Source organism: Bos indicus x Bos taurus, chromosome 3, assembly GCF_003369695.1.
Source record: "Bos indicus x Bos taurus breed Angus x Brahman F1 hybrid chromosome 3, Bos_hybrid_MaternalHap_v2.0, whole genome shotgun sequence".
In the NCBI taxonomy this organism is placed as follows: Eukaryota; Metazoa; Chordata; class Mammalia; order Artiodactyla; family Bovidae; genus Bos; species Bos indicus x Bos taurus.
In genome coordinates, this window is record NC_040078.1 from 21,880,411 (window position 1) to 21,895,250 (window position 14,840).

Sequence of the window (14,840 nt, forward strand, 5' to 3'; positions counted from 1 at the left end):
GACAAATCTGGACTTGTGCCAGGACAGCCTCTTGTACCTACAACTGGCAAAATGGCAGCCAGAACGCATGCAACCCAAGTCTTGAAGGACTAATTTCATGGAGAAGAGGAAGAGTTGTCAGAAAAACTGCTCCAGTGTGGGCTCTGGCATAGATAAACTGGAGCTACTGGCTTGACACTCAAGTACACAAAAGCACGGAGACCAGAAACATCCATAAGTACATGGTTAGAGTCGTGCAACATTCTCAAACACTTGCATCCTCAAGGGCAAGAACTCAACAAGGTCGTTCCAAACTATTCTTCAGTTCGTAGGAAAATGACCAGAAGGAGTTCAATCTGCAACTCCGAGAACTCCTGGATCCAATTCCTACTCTCCCCACCTGGCTACTATTAGGCTCTCCGGCATCCATCCATGTCAGAGGCCCTCCCTCAGGAATACCTACTTCCCTCTGAGTCTCAAAGATCTTATAGACATACCTTTCATGTCAGAGTCATCGTTTGGAGTCCCAGGATCTCTCTGATCAAAGGAGTCGGCGGAAATACTTCGCTCCCTTTTCCCCTTGCCCTTGGCACCATTTCCAGCCCCATTCTTCAGCCCCATGCTCCCACCTGGGCCAGGGAGTGCTTTAGGGGTATGGCCCCCACTCTTGGAGTCACAGGGGGATGGCTGGGATTGGCTGGCTGAGCCCCCCTGTTTACCCTGATTGGAGAATTTGGAATCCAGCTGGGGGTTTCCAGATGGGGACATCACTGTAGGGGGACGGACCATCACCTCCTGCTTTGACTTAGGGCTACTAGAAGAGACAAATAACAAAGGGAGATCAGACACCGGACAAGACTGGGCAGCACAAATCAAAGAGGTCTGATTTCTATCACAGGTCAGGGAGACCTGGACAGCTAAAGTAACCACCCCACCTTTCACTTAAGCCGCTTGCTTGTTCTCTTCTCCCCATTCTCATCTCAGAGCTATCAACAGAGAGGAGGATTTGGGCAGAGTGGCCTGCCTCATCTCAGGAACCCTAGAGTCACATGGGGACCCATCGCTAGGGCTTCTGTCAATAAAGGACAACGGTTTCTATGTACATAGAGAAATGACTCTCACACTAAGACTAGCTCAGAGTAAACAAACAGACATCGTTAAGATCAAAATACTACCCACCCCTCAGCTGATGAACAAGGAACAGCTGTAACAAGAGACTGACTTCCCTGCTGGAAAATACGAGCAGGTCTGGGAGAGAGTGAGGAAACCCGCTGGTGACTGGCAGTCTGGGGAAACCCTCCAGGACACTAATCACCAAATAAGAAGTATCACACCAGAGCAGACACACTAACCACTGCCTCCAGGGGAGGAGGAAGAAATTCTTTTAAGATATCACTTTTGCAGAACAGAGGAAAAAGCTTCACAGTGGGGGTCAGGGGCTGGTGTTTTAGTTCCAGAACCTTAGGCCTCCTCAACATTCCAGGTCTCAGTTTCCTCATTTGGCAAGTTTAGCACATTGTACTGGATGATTTTTAATGTTTTGTTGAGGAGAGGGGCTATAATGAGGAGCAGTCAGGTAAGGATGGACAAATGAGTAAGAGGAGAACGCTAACCTAAACTCTGACTCACTATTCTATCACTGTTTACTTGAGTCTTTTGCTTTTCCCATTTGGGTCTCATGATTCAACACACTGTTCCACCAGTTAGTGTTCAGGGTCCACTATGATGTCCCAAGGGGCAGCTGGGCCAGGCCCTAGGCCTCACCTCTGTGTGTTTCCTGACGGAGAGTTCCTCACTTTAGGGTTACTGGAATGCATTGATTGAAATCCTGAGCTTGCAGCCACAAACAGGGACGGGCTCACCGAGTTCCTCTCGGGCTGCAGCAGAAACAGCTGCTGGGGGCAGTGGCAGGGGCCCACTGCGTGCTGGGTGCGTCCCTTAGCGCTGGCTGCCTGCACGCCTTTTTCCTCTTTGTTTTTCTCCGCTGTGGAAGTGGGTCCTGTCCCCTTGCGGCTCCAGCATTCTCTGGGTGTGTGCCTCCGGCTGCCAAAGGAAAATCTCGCATCTCCAGGGCACACTGGGAAGAGAAGCAGAGACATCCAACACCCTTGTAGCAGGACCAAGGCTAAAGCCCCACCTCGACAGTACAGAGGCAGATGGTTCCTCAGCTTCCCTCAGGGTGAAAGGAAAGGGCGATGTTCATATTCTGGCCAAAAGGCTCTAGTGCTAAAGCAGCGGAAGAGTGACTAAGACTTTCTGCCAGGCATACAAGCCTCCCACCCAAGCATCATATACCAGGCGTTTGTAAGCAGATGAGAAAAACATTTTTATCTTTAGCTGTGTATTCTCCCTTACATTTCTCTACTTCCAAATACAAAACCCTCAAAAACTTGGGTTTTTCTTTCTTCCAAACAATGCTCTGAAACCACTGGGTACTCCAAATCCATAGCAACTATCTGGTGCTTCACCTCTGATGGCACTGAAATGTAACAAACCCATCCCAATTTCAAACCATGAAACAAATTACTCTCTGTTTATATTCTCAGGGCCTCAGGGTGGGGAAGACATTAAAGGAGGTACTTCTGAAATCAACTATTGAGCCAATACCAAATACAATCAGTTCTGCCCCCTGATTTCTATGATCTTTCTATTAAATTATGCTGAGTATGTGTCCTGTGTTCTCACTGCTTAATGACAGGAGCTGTAGGCATGGGTAAGCAAGGGAATGATCCATAATGCGGAGGTGAAAGAACATCTTTGAAGACTAAGTTATTTTTTGAGCCAATTTGCAAGGCTAATTTGAAGCATAAAGGTCAAAAAAATATTCCCCAACCTAGTAAGAGAACAAATGAGAAAGCCCTTTATTTAGAGAAACCTAAACTGGTTCAGAGAAAACCAAGATACACTTCCATTCACTGCTCCTTCCAGGGCAGTTTCCAATGTGATTTTTTTGGTAACCATGGTCCCCTCACCTCCCTCCCTCCTGCTATCTTTACTGATGAGGTATAGGACTGAAGGAGAATATTAGATGCAGGATTAAAGCCTAAAGAATCAAAAGGAGTTAGAAGTCGCTTCGGTGTTACATACACTACAAGAGGTTCAAGAACTGGACTAAAACTGGGAGAAACCCTTATATTCTAAGACTCAGCAATGAGTATGATTGTTGTCAAGTATTAAATGTCTATTTCCTCATTTAGAAATAGTCCCAGCTATTTTACCTGAGACCATGAGAGGAATTTATGGATTTTCTGAGTATACACAATCACATTTTTTTCTTTTAAATGAAGAAGGCAGGGAAAAAAACTAGAGTAAAATGTTATAGAATATTTCTACACTGATCTTAGGAAAAAGCATCCTAAAAACATTTGAGTCTCAATTATATTTAGGGTTGTGTGTTTATTCCCTACCACCTTTAGCTCCCTGCCGCCAGTTTAGATTCTAAAACTGATTATTGCTCTGAAGCTCAACATAATATATGATCATAAACCATACTGTACCTCTCCCTAAACATCAGCAATCACTGGTAAAACAGAAGTAGTCAATGAATCTTCCATGGACAAAGCCAACAGAAAACATTTACCTCAGGAAAAGAAAAGAAGTTACCACCAATATAGTCCCTTTTGATACTTTCTGTCTGTATCACACATAGGAGCACTCCAATCATGTGTCAAACTGAATAGTCCCATGTGTATGATTTACCTCCCTATGAAGACTATGCTCTTTGAAGACAAGATTCTTGTTTTAAATTTCTTTGGTTTTTCTATAATACTCAATATAATGTACTAAGCATGTGGTTAGACCCTAGGTGAGTTACATAGCAGAAACGCCTGGCACTTGTGTTACACTCCTTCTAAAGAAACTCTGAACATTAAAAGTACCAAATCAACTAGGTCTGCCAGGCATTTCTGATGAGCTGGTAGCAAAGATTATTTCTAAATAATAATCATGTGAACAAAAAATACTTATTTTCAAAGTATTTCCACATTCAGTTTTTTAAACTCACTATACCGTGATCAATGGCATTTTATAGATGAATGGACGGAGCACACGGGCATGAATGCCTTCTCCCAGGTTTCCAATCAGTGCTCCCTGACCTGCTCTTTCCTCTAAGCCACCTCCTTGCCACTACTTTATGATGGAGAAAGAGCACAGAAGGTTCAAACAAGTGCACGGGCTCACTAGAGATGGGAATAAAACCCAGCTGTTTTAACCCTTAATCCAGAGGAGCTGTTGAAATAGGTCACCCTAGTTTTAGCCTATCTGACCCCAAAAACAACTGAGCAAGAAATCTGCCAAGTATCTCATCAGATAACCCTAAAGAATAAAATGTAATTCTTTCAGCTCCTGCGTGTTCAGGTTAGTGCTCAACTGTTTACCTTTCAGGACTGAAAAAAGGGAAGATCTTCCTCTGAATGGTTAATTTTAGCCAGAGAGAGGTATTTCCCCAATATAACTAAATCTTCTAACTCTAAGATCTGCTTATAGAATGTTTCTCTCTTTTCTCTATAAATAATACTTAAAATATTTACTAACTGCACATCAGGTACTCTTATAAGCACTCTCCATACATATTAACTCATTCATAACAACTGTAGAAGGCAGGTCCCATTACTATCCCTGTTTTATTTTATTACTTTTTCTTTTTTATTTTTTTTTTTGCAGTATAGTTGATTCACTATGCTGTGTTAGATTCAAGTAGACAGCCAAGTGAATCAGTTACACATATACATATATCCTATCCCTGTTTCAGAGACGAGGAAACTGAGGCTCTTGGAACAGTACATATTTGCCCAAGTAAGTTGGTCACACCCTAATTAAGTGGTGGAGCTGGAGGTCAGCCAGACACTCAGGCTGTGCTCTTCATCACTGCAGTACTTCATGAAAAGCATGGACTTGGTGGACAAGGTAAGCCAGCACATAGAAAATGCTTGGTAGCACAACATACGCATTTATGTAAACTAGTACCATGACTTCTACCATCCTCTAGCAAGCTCACTCACCTGTCCTGCCCAATGGCATTTCAGACCTTCACCACTGCCAACCATCATCTTCCTCTCCCAGCGCATGGCCTTGCCCAGGACTTAACAGGGAGAAGAGAAGTCACCAGGCAGGACTCCTTACCATCAAATCTTCAAACCTCTTTTTATCATTGCCTATCCCCTCTTTTTTCTCTATTATTGCAATCAAAAAAAAAAAAAAAAGCCCACTTTTCCCCCAAAGGTTAGTGCTACCACAGGTGGTCTAGCCCCATCCCTTTCAGCTGACTGAGTACTCACTCTCTTCCATGACCACCCTTCTATGTCCTGCATCACCTGGATATTTCCAATCAGCTTTCAGACATGTTATTCCACCTTCCAGATGAAATAATAATGATAAAGCAAAACAAAACTGGCAAGTTTCCTTACAGAGTTCACAAGACACAGTCTTCATTTCCTTACCTGCCATTCACCCTTTAACATCTTAAACCAACTTCTACCCACAGATAACAAAAACCATGACTTTTGTTAAAGTCACCACTGACTGCTTTTCTAACCTCATCGTACTCCATCTCATAGACTATGCCAGTTGAGCACTCCTTGAAACTCCTCTCTCTTGGCTTCTATAATACCACACTTTTCCAGTCTTCCTCCTTCCTCTTAAGTCACTCTTCATCTGCTTCCTTTGCTGACCCCTTCTCTACCCAATCTCTACAATTTCAAGTTCCTCACAGCTCTACCCCAGATCCTATTCTCTTCTCATTCTGTAAGTTCTTTCCATGCCAAGAACTCCCGAATTTCCATCCAGCTCAGCTTCTGCTCTGCTGACCTGTATACACAACTGCCAACTTGGCATCCCACTAGAAGTCTGAAACCTAACAAGGTCAAAGATGAATTCTTCATCCCTATATAGTCTCCCTCCCCAACGTATTTCCCCTTCAGCTTTCTACATTTTAGTAAATGGCAACTTCATCCACCCAGCCGCTCATGCCAGAAATTTAGAGTCATTCTTGACACCTCTCTCCCTCACCCCTAACCTTCCCATGTCAAGTTTGAATATTTTTGCTGAGTAAAGAAAATCTCAGTTTCACTGTTTCTTCTTCAGAGATAGAGGATACTGTAAAGCCACTAATCTAGATGAAATGCTCCATTACATTCTTTTCATAGCATCCTATGTTTTTCCTTCAAACATTTCTCCTGTTGTATAATTATGTGGTCATTTGCATTAACATTCATCTGTCATGCTAGGCTCCATGAAGGTAGGAGGATCTGTAAAGGATCAAGGCTGATTTATTCATCCTTGTATTCCTAGTACTTGCTATAGTATCAGATACATGCCATTTGCTCAAAAAGTATTTGTTGAATAAAAGTTGAAGCTTTTCCCCAAGATCATCTCCTAAGCCAGGCCTGCTTTCTAGGGCCCCCATCCATCCATCAGGCTACTCACCAAAACCCCAAGGGTCACGATAAGGCAGTGCTCATCCTGGAGGTGGGGAGCTTGGGGAGTCCAGGAACCCCTGTCTCAGAGGTGACCCTCACCTGGATGAGGATAAAGGAAAGAAGAGTTTCTAAGGAAGGAAAACAAAATCATCAGTGCCACTTAGTTACTATTTGAAAACCCAGTTTCCTATCTACAGAGTATTAGTTTAAGAGGAAGTTGTCATCTCCCATGTAAACAGCATCAACTTCCAATTATTTCAGGGTATATCATCCAACCTGCAGATACCTCAAGCCCCTTGTAACTTTCCCTCCTTCCAAAGTGTACATTTTCTTTTCAGAGACTGGAAAAATATTAAGGGCAAAGAAAATCGATTTGTCTACTTTTCTGAATATTTAGTAGGGAAAAAAATCCTCACATTTTTGCTTCTTCCCATTCCTAATTAGTACAGAGAATTGAGAGCTGACTGTAAAGGTGAAAGAGACAAAATTCCAGACACACTTTTGAATTCACAAAGCACATACCATTCACAGTTCCTCCCTACTCTCAACTGTAACTTTACATGGCAAGCATTCAGCAAGAAAATTTATTTTCACACACTTTTGGGAGAACATATGACTGAACGACAGGGCCACAAGATCTCCTTTGCTTGAGAGCCTACTGTGTGTAAAATGCTATACCAAGTTGAGCTAGGTAAATTGGTAAAACACTAAGTAACTCAGCAGGCAGAACTATTTCTAACATTAGTCCTTGTAAACTACAATGATAATGCTGAGCCTCCCTCTTCACCCAGAATTTATAGTTTTGAAATGGCAGGGAAAAACCAAGTTCCAGACTGTCCTAAGGCCAAATTTCTTAGGAATCTTTAAAAGGAGATTCTATAAGGTTGCCATGAAACTGTCAATAAATCCACAACTTGGTCTAACTTAGCTCAGAATCACCTCTACAATTCCAATTTCAACTTTTCCAATGATCCTTTCCCACTCTCCTGCTCTAAGAAGTCAAGTTTATTACAAGTATGTCATGTTTAACAAATTTCATTTCTATGCTATGACCACTACGCCATAAAAGGCATAGTATCAAACTTAGAATGTGGAACTAGAAGGCCCTGGGATTCCATTCCGAGCTCATTCTTAAGTTCTGGCATACCAGCTACTAAAAGGCTTCCTTCTCAGAAAAGTACACAATAGGAAGAACCAATCTTTCCCAAATATGTGGAGAAAAGAACACTATACTATAGTCTTATGTAGAAAACCCTGGTCCTAACAAAACGCTAAGATATGTTTTCATACTCAAAGGGTAAAAACTCATCTAATGTCCTTCAAGCTAACAAACTTTAAGCAAGCAAATAAATTTGTATCAAGCTCAAGGGTTCTGATAAAATGTAACTAATAAAAAATGAACGTCATCTATCAGCCTTTAGAATAATGGCTACCCAAAGTAAAACTTTAGCACAAATGTCCCTTCTTTGTGAAACTTTGATTCCAAACCATCCCCAGGAATGTCCTCCATGGCCCCAGAGCATTATAGTCATGACACTTTTAAAACACTTTGAGAACTGTATCCTTGTTATGTACAGCCAGGGAACCTCCTGAGGAAAGGGTCATCATCTCAGCACCCAAAAGAAGAAACTCAATAAATGCTAGTTGATCCGTGTATGATGAGCGGGGGGCTTGTGTACTGCTACTTCTGTTTCGCATCCCCACATAGCAATGATGACATGATAAATACTTGTTCAACTTCTCACCATCTGCCTTTCCTAGGAAATACGTTACTGCAGAAGTCCCTGTTCACAGAAAAGTATAAGGTAATTGCACTTACAGCTATGACTTGCATTTAACTTGATGACCACTGCCTTGGGATCTGCTACAATAATGAACAAATATAGTTTTAACTTACAAGAGACCCTATGGAAGCAGAAACAAAATCGAAAATACACTGACTGAATAACAGAAGTTACATGTTCACAACCAGGCTCTTTACCTTTCAAGATGTCCAACTTGCTCTCTCTTCTAACATTGGGACACAGCGATCCCAAACAGAAAGGAATTTTTAGGTCAAAGTGGAGTGACACCAGCTAGTCCCACATTCAGTCCTACAGGAATGAGAAGAATGGAAAAAAGTTCATACCCCATCACACCAACAGCAAAGAAAACCACAATTCCCCAAGGCTCCGTGACCAAAACAATATCTGGAAGAAAGAATAATAAGAAAAAAATTAGGTCAAAAATGGGGAAGGCAGGCAAAACCACTAAAACTCAAAATGCAAGTAGCTAGAGCACTCTAGCCCACATCTATCCCACTGAACACTGGGAAGTCTAGAAAAGCAAAATCCATCAGACACAAAAGCCTCATTCTAGTCATTGGCTTTAACTTTCTCCTCAACCAAGAACAGTTATCACAGGTTGCAAAATAGACTTTTATTTCATATCTTCTCTATGCCCTTGTTCTTAGCATTGTGAAGACATTGAGGCTTATAAGGCGAGTGGCCATAAGATAATTGACCTTTCAAAAATCAGCTGGTCTATAGCAGGAGCTCTTATCCAGGGATCCACGACCTCCTAAGCAGTCTGTAGAAAGAGGAGGAGAGGCAGCTGTGAACTTGGCTGGAGAATATTTTGATCTTCATACTCACTAACCTCCAAGTAAAAGTTAGCACCACCTTCAACAATGAATGCAGGTAACAACCCACAGTAGTATTAGCTATTCTGTGACTATGTCACCAAGAGTAACCACAAGACACTTCATATCACATTACCGTTATGGCAGATCTCACAACATACTATTTATACTCATCACTACTTCAAAACTATAGTATCTGCAGCTACATTTTGTTATTTAATGAGCTATAAACATATAAATTATTGTATCACAACTGTTTTAACATTTTGATAACTGTTTCTACATTTTGATAACTGTTTCTGTGTCATTTGTAATTTTATATACTTTATACATTAAAAAAACCCACGATTCTCAGAAGGGGTCCTATGCTTCATTAAATTGCCAAAGGAAAACATGCGGCGCAGAAGATTAAGAACTTCTGATCCAGAGCAAATAAAGTTTCTATAGACCCCAACATAGTTACCAAGGCAGACAGACAAGTCATTCCACCAGCAGTACTTCATAGATGAAGAAAATTAAACCACTAGATTTCCCAGGTGGTGCTAGTGGTAAAGAACCTGCCTGCCAATGCAGGAGAGATAAGAGATACCGGTTCAATCCCTGGGTGGGGACAATCCCTGGAGGAGGGCATGGCAACCCACTCCAGTATTTCTGCTTGGAGAATCTCATGGAGAGAGGAGCCTGGCGGGCTACAGTCCATGAGGTCGCAAAAAGTCAAACACAACGGAAGCAACTTAGCACGTAAGCAAACCACCAGGAAGACAAGCAACACGTCCAAGGTCACACAAATTTAGGGTCAGCATCAGCTTAGGTTAGCACTCCCAGCATGTATAGTTCCACTCTCCCACGGGGACTGTTGCTTACATTTCCACAACTGTCATCACTATTCCTGTCTTACCACCAAATGAGGAAGAGGTATCACCTTTCAAAACTCACGTAAAACCCAAACCCAGACAATAGAACAAGGCAGATACATAGGTAGGAGGTACTCCTTTTTGTTTCCTGATCAAGCACCAGGCATGTTTCAGAAGCTGAATTTGGTCTGGTCCTGAGATAGCAATTTTTCAGAAGTGAGGAAAAAGTTGGTCTACACAAACTTTCATTCCCAGATGTGTCCAAGGCACTTTGCAGATAATCATTAACTTGTTTGGTGCCACAATGCATTATGAGTGATGAGGGCAGTGGTAACCCCGCTTTATAAAAGGGAAAACTGGAGAATAAATATGAGAGATTTGTTTGAAGTCACATATAAGTCAATGGGAAGGCCAGCGTTCTGATACCAAGTTCAAGGCTCAACCAAATCACCATCATCAAATATTTAGTTGATTACAATGCTTGTGAAACCTCTGTACTTCCCCCACCCCCCACAAGCCAGAGAACATTTTCTTTTGATTCACAGGACCAGACACTTCTGAAGGCTATGGGAAAAGTATCCCATAGAATAAATTCCAATGTACGTAAGTGCTTTTTCACTTACGCTAGTCATGTAGGAATCCAGGTCAGGAATCCTTAGCTCAACAGCCAAGTTACTACATAAAACTTGCCTTATAAGAAGAGAACAGTATGGAAATTGTTTCTTCATCTTTTACTCAATGACCTCTTTATCATCTACCACATGTTTAGGAACTATTATCATCTTACATTCAACACTGTTATTACAAAATAATATCCTAATGATTCAATACAATCAGATCCTAGATGCTAAAACTATGAAAGATCATCTCTATGTCAACTTTGCCTTAAATTTCCTCTTTACCCAAAACACCAATTAATGGAATCCTTACTTTCCAAAGCATCCTTATGCCATCTAACTAACTGCTCCATTTATTAACCCATTTCTGTTTTTTATAGACTGGGTCTTTTTCAACAGTTAGCAAGATCCTTCTCAAATCTGTACTTAGGATGGTAATGTTTTTCACACTTAACATTAACTCCTTTTTATAAATCACGAGCATCCAATCAAAAACCAAAATCAACAGAACAATCATGTTGTACAATCTCCATGAAGAGTGAAAAGTTAACCTACATAGGGGTCTTACCTACCAATACCCATCTGCACCCCCTAACCCTTACTCACAACTACTTATCCTTCCTACCTGCTAATTCTGATTCATCACTTCCAGCGCAGTGGACAAGAGTCCAAATCTCTGACCCAAGAATGAACAGTTAGTTCTTGAACACATTAAATGCTAACAAACACTCCACTACACACCACTGATCAAAACGTAACTCTTTACATAGCCACTCATTCATTTTCCCTGTATAGTTACTGCCCAGGGATCTGAATATGTTTGCCCTAAGGAAAGTTTAACTTTGCACCAATTCTACCCCACCTTAGTCTCTCACTACTGACACAAAGTTACGTCCATTTCTCTACTTTGTCTAGTAAGTTTATCAGTCTCCAACTGGGCTGCAGTCTAGGCTCCAAGTCACTCTTCTCTATGGCAGGTAGGGCCTTGGAAGACAGGTTTCAGGCCTCCTCCTTCAGGCTTGGGAGCCTTCACAGAAGGCCCCCAGAAACACTATTATAGGCCTCTGGCCCTTCCCTCTGAACATAATAACCAAGTCTGCTGTTTATTTCCATAGAATATCTCCATTTCACCAGGCTGGTCCAACACCAACCAGTGACATCTTTAATAGTCTTTGCAACTTTCAAAGGTCAAGGACTACAGCTCCATTCTGGAAATCACTGGTGTGTCCACGACCCCCACAATGACTCAGTGACCTAGACATCACCAACTCACCTGCTGGAGCCCTTTACTACAGGAACATTCCTCTTAGCTTCGGGTTCCCCCACCCTCCAACAAGTCACTGGCCTGCAAACTCCCCTTTACCTGTCTATCCATCTTCTGGGTCTAACAGACCCCACCAAACTCAACTCGAATTCAGCTCTCCATCTCGTCCCTACGATGTCCCTTCATCCCAGGACCCTGGGACTGTCCCATGTCCTCGTTTAGTCTCTCCAAGCACCGCCTGGGACACAACATCTAAAAAGCTGAGAGACGCCTCAGTCTCTCCCCACCGCTGGTGGGCAGAGGATGCCCCCCCAACCTCCCCCCACAGGTCTCTCTAGACTTAACTCTTAAATTCACAACCTCCACCCCCACCCCTTTTCTCCCCTCACCCCAGCCCCTAACCCTCCGCGGCTTTGGCTATCCTTGCCCTCAAACCCGCTCAAAACACGCGGACGCGGACCCGACCCCCCCTACCCCCGGCTCGGGTCCTTCCCCTCCCCCTCCCCCTGAGGTGCCACTTACCCCGAGGCAGGAGTGGGGGAGGGGACAGGAGGAGCGGTGTAGGGGAGGGGGCTTCGGTCCGGGGCGGCTTTCAGCCCCGGGGGGCCGGGGCCGGGGCCAGCGGCAGCGGCGGCGCAGCGTCTCCCCCCGGCGGCGGCAGCGGCGGCGGCGGCGCCGGCCCACTCCCGCAGGCACACATAGGCTCCATTGTCCGCCGGCGCCTCCCCCTTTCCGGCACCCCCCTCCCAGTACCGCCCCTTCCCCCTCCCCTCGGCCCTCCCCCAGCCGCACCGCGCCACGAAAGGTACCGCCGGCCCCGCCTCGGACGCGAGCGGAACAGTGCCCCCTCCCCCGCTGCTCCGACGTCCCGCCCGGCGGGGGAAGAGGGAACTGCCCCTCCCCACCTCAGCGCAGGGCCCAGCCGCCGGGAAGGGCCCGCCCCCCTCCAAGGGAATGTCACTTGTCCCCCTCCCGAACGCGCGTAAATGGTACCAACCCGGCCGCTTCGTCCTCCCCCTCCCCAGCCTTCCCGGAGAGGCACCGCCCCCGAGCCCCGCCCACCAAGTAGCCTCGCCTCCTCGACCCCGCCCCTCCCTCCAATATTTTACTATGGAACCGCCCACCGTCAGCACCACCTCCTGCTTTGCATGGACACGCCCTCCAGGTCCCCTCCCCAGTTCGTCACCCGGCCAGAGGTGACGCCTACTCCCCACCTTAAAGCGGCAGAGCCCCCCTCTTCTCAACTAAAAGAACCTCCCAAAGGGCCGGCGGGGTGGGAGGTGCGGCCAGGGAGGGACTCTTCTTACACCTTTATTTTCACGTTCACATTCACCGGACCTCCCCACCGCCTCCTGCAGCACCGGGGAGCAACACGGTGGAAAAGGCGCGGAGGGGGGAAGGGCAATGTGGAATTTGGCCATCTTTGACAGAAAAGAATTGGGAGCTGCCAAAGGAAGGGGTTCTTCCCTCACACTTCCCTGCTGTCCTGGTCCCGGCCTAGTCCTCAGTCTTCGAGGAGACCCCTGCCTACCTCCAGGATGCGGTTCCACCCTAACCCATCCCCTCTCCCGTCCCTGGTCTTCACCCCTCTGTCTCTGCACTGCCTTTGCTGTTGCCGGCTTTCTCCCCTCCCAAGAGTGCAGGCCCCTTTCGGGGTTGCACTCTCCTCCACCTTCTCCGAGGCACGTTCTAGCCATGTCCAGCAGACACGTTGGGTAGCAGGGTCTCTTCTTCCTTACGGAGCCCGCCCCAGCCCCACTCACGCACCGCTATCTAGTGCCTATAGAGAACCTCTGCCCAGATCCTAGAATCGCCTCATAACCGCTTTTTTAATCACTTCCCTGGTTTTTGGAAGGCCTGTGCTTTGGAGAGCTCAAACCCCAGGCATTCCGGCACTGCCCCCTGTGAAGTGAGAGGGTAACCCATTAGATTGCACTTTGCTCAGAAGGAAAAATGACGGCATCATGGTGAGCGCATGTTGCTGAATAAAGCTCAGATTCTGACTACTCCTGTTTTATCTTTGTGGCCCTTGTTGCTGCTGTGCCCAGCTGCTATTACAGACCTGTCTGCTCCACAGCCCTCCCCAGAACACACTGTTTAAATCTCTGTGTTTGTGCTTTGTAGAGTCTTGATCTAAGATGTTTCTGTAACTATGTGCACTGGCCCCACAGCTTTTCTCAATCAGTTAAATGAAGACCGCCTATGTTACACTGTACTTCGTATTCTCCCTGAAGATAGACGGAGGCAACATGGCCAAGAGAAGCAGATAAAATTTTCTTCTGTATTTGCCTCCATCACCAAGTTTTAACCAGGTACTTATTTCTAAGAAATGTTAGTTTCCCTGTCTAGAAAATAGGAAACGTTCCTTGTGGCAATCTTTTAACAAATGGTGCTGGTGGTAAAGGACGGTACATCCTCAGTCTTGTCTGACACTTTGTGATCCCATGGACTGTAGCCGGCCAGGCTCCTCAATCCATGGGATTTCCCAGGCAAGAATACTGGAGTGGGTTGCTATTTTCTTCTCCAGGGGATCTTCCCTACCCAGGGACTGAACCCTCGTCTCCTGTGTTGGCAGGCGGGTTCTTTACCTTTGAGCCACCAGAGAAGCCCATAAAGGACGATACAGGAGAGCCCTGAATGATAAAACTTTGGAAACAATTTAAAACTCTGGGCTGGTCATGCAAGTTTCTATACCATGGCTCCCCAGCTTAGATTCTATGAAAAACTGTTTTTTTCATAGCAGACGTTTTCTCTTGTCTTATGTTATGACTGAGCATGCTGTGCTGTGCTTAGTCACTCAGTCGAGTCTGACTCTTTGTGACCCCATGGACTGTAGCCCCCCAGGCTCTTCTGTCCACGAGGATTCTCCAGCAAGAATACTGGAGTGGGTTGCCATGACCTTCTCCAGGGGATCTTCCCAACCAAGGGATTGAACCCAGGTCTTCCGCATTGCATGTCGAAAGAAAAAAGGCAAAAGCAGGTATAAATATAAATTTAAGATCAATTGAAGGATTCCTAATGGAAAAATATTACAATGCTTTTTGTCAAGTTTTGGTGATAGAATATTTGATGAAACATAATAAGGACCTC

The 14,840-nt window shown here is 44.9% G+C and overlaps 1 protein-coding gene across 7 annotated transcripts in view; it reads right to left on the reverse strand.

Moving 5' to 3' along the window:
• BCL9 (BCL9, transcription coactivator) overlaps positions 1–14,840 on the reverse strand; it is a 95,145-nt gene that overhangs the window by 12,576 nt on the left and 67,729 nt on the right. Inside the window, exons 1-5 of one of the 7 annotated variants that reach the window (XM_027535380.1) lie at positions 12,273–12,361; positions 8,377–8,488; positions 6,403–6,494; positions 1,744–2,056; positions 477–793 (exon numbers count right to left, since the gene is read on the reverse strand). In XM_027535380.1, the coding sequence (XP_027391181.1) occupies positions 477–793; positions 1,744–1,796 (370 nt within the window). In that variant the 5' untranslated portion in view covers positions 1,797–2,056; positions 6,403–6,494; positions 8,377–8,488; positions 12,273–12,361. Of the gene's footprint in view, positions 1–476; positions 794–1,743; positions 2,057–6,402; positions 6,524–8,376; positions 8,489–8,523; positions 8,585–12,272; positions 12,362–14,840 lie in introns of those variants that run through there. The other 6 variants (XM_027535394.1, XM_027535397.1, XM_027535378.1 and 3 more) reach the window with 6 other exon arrangements.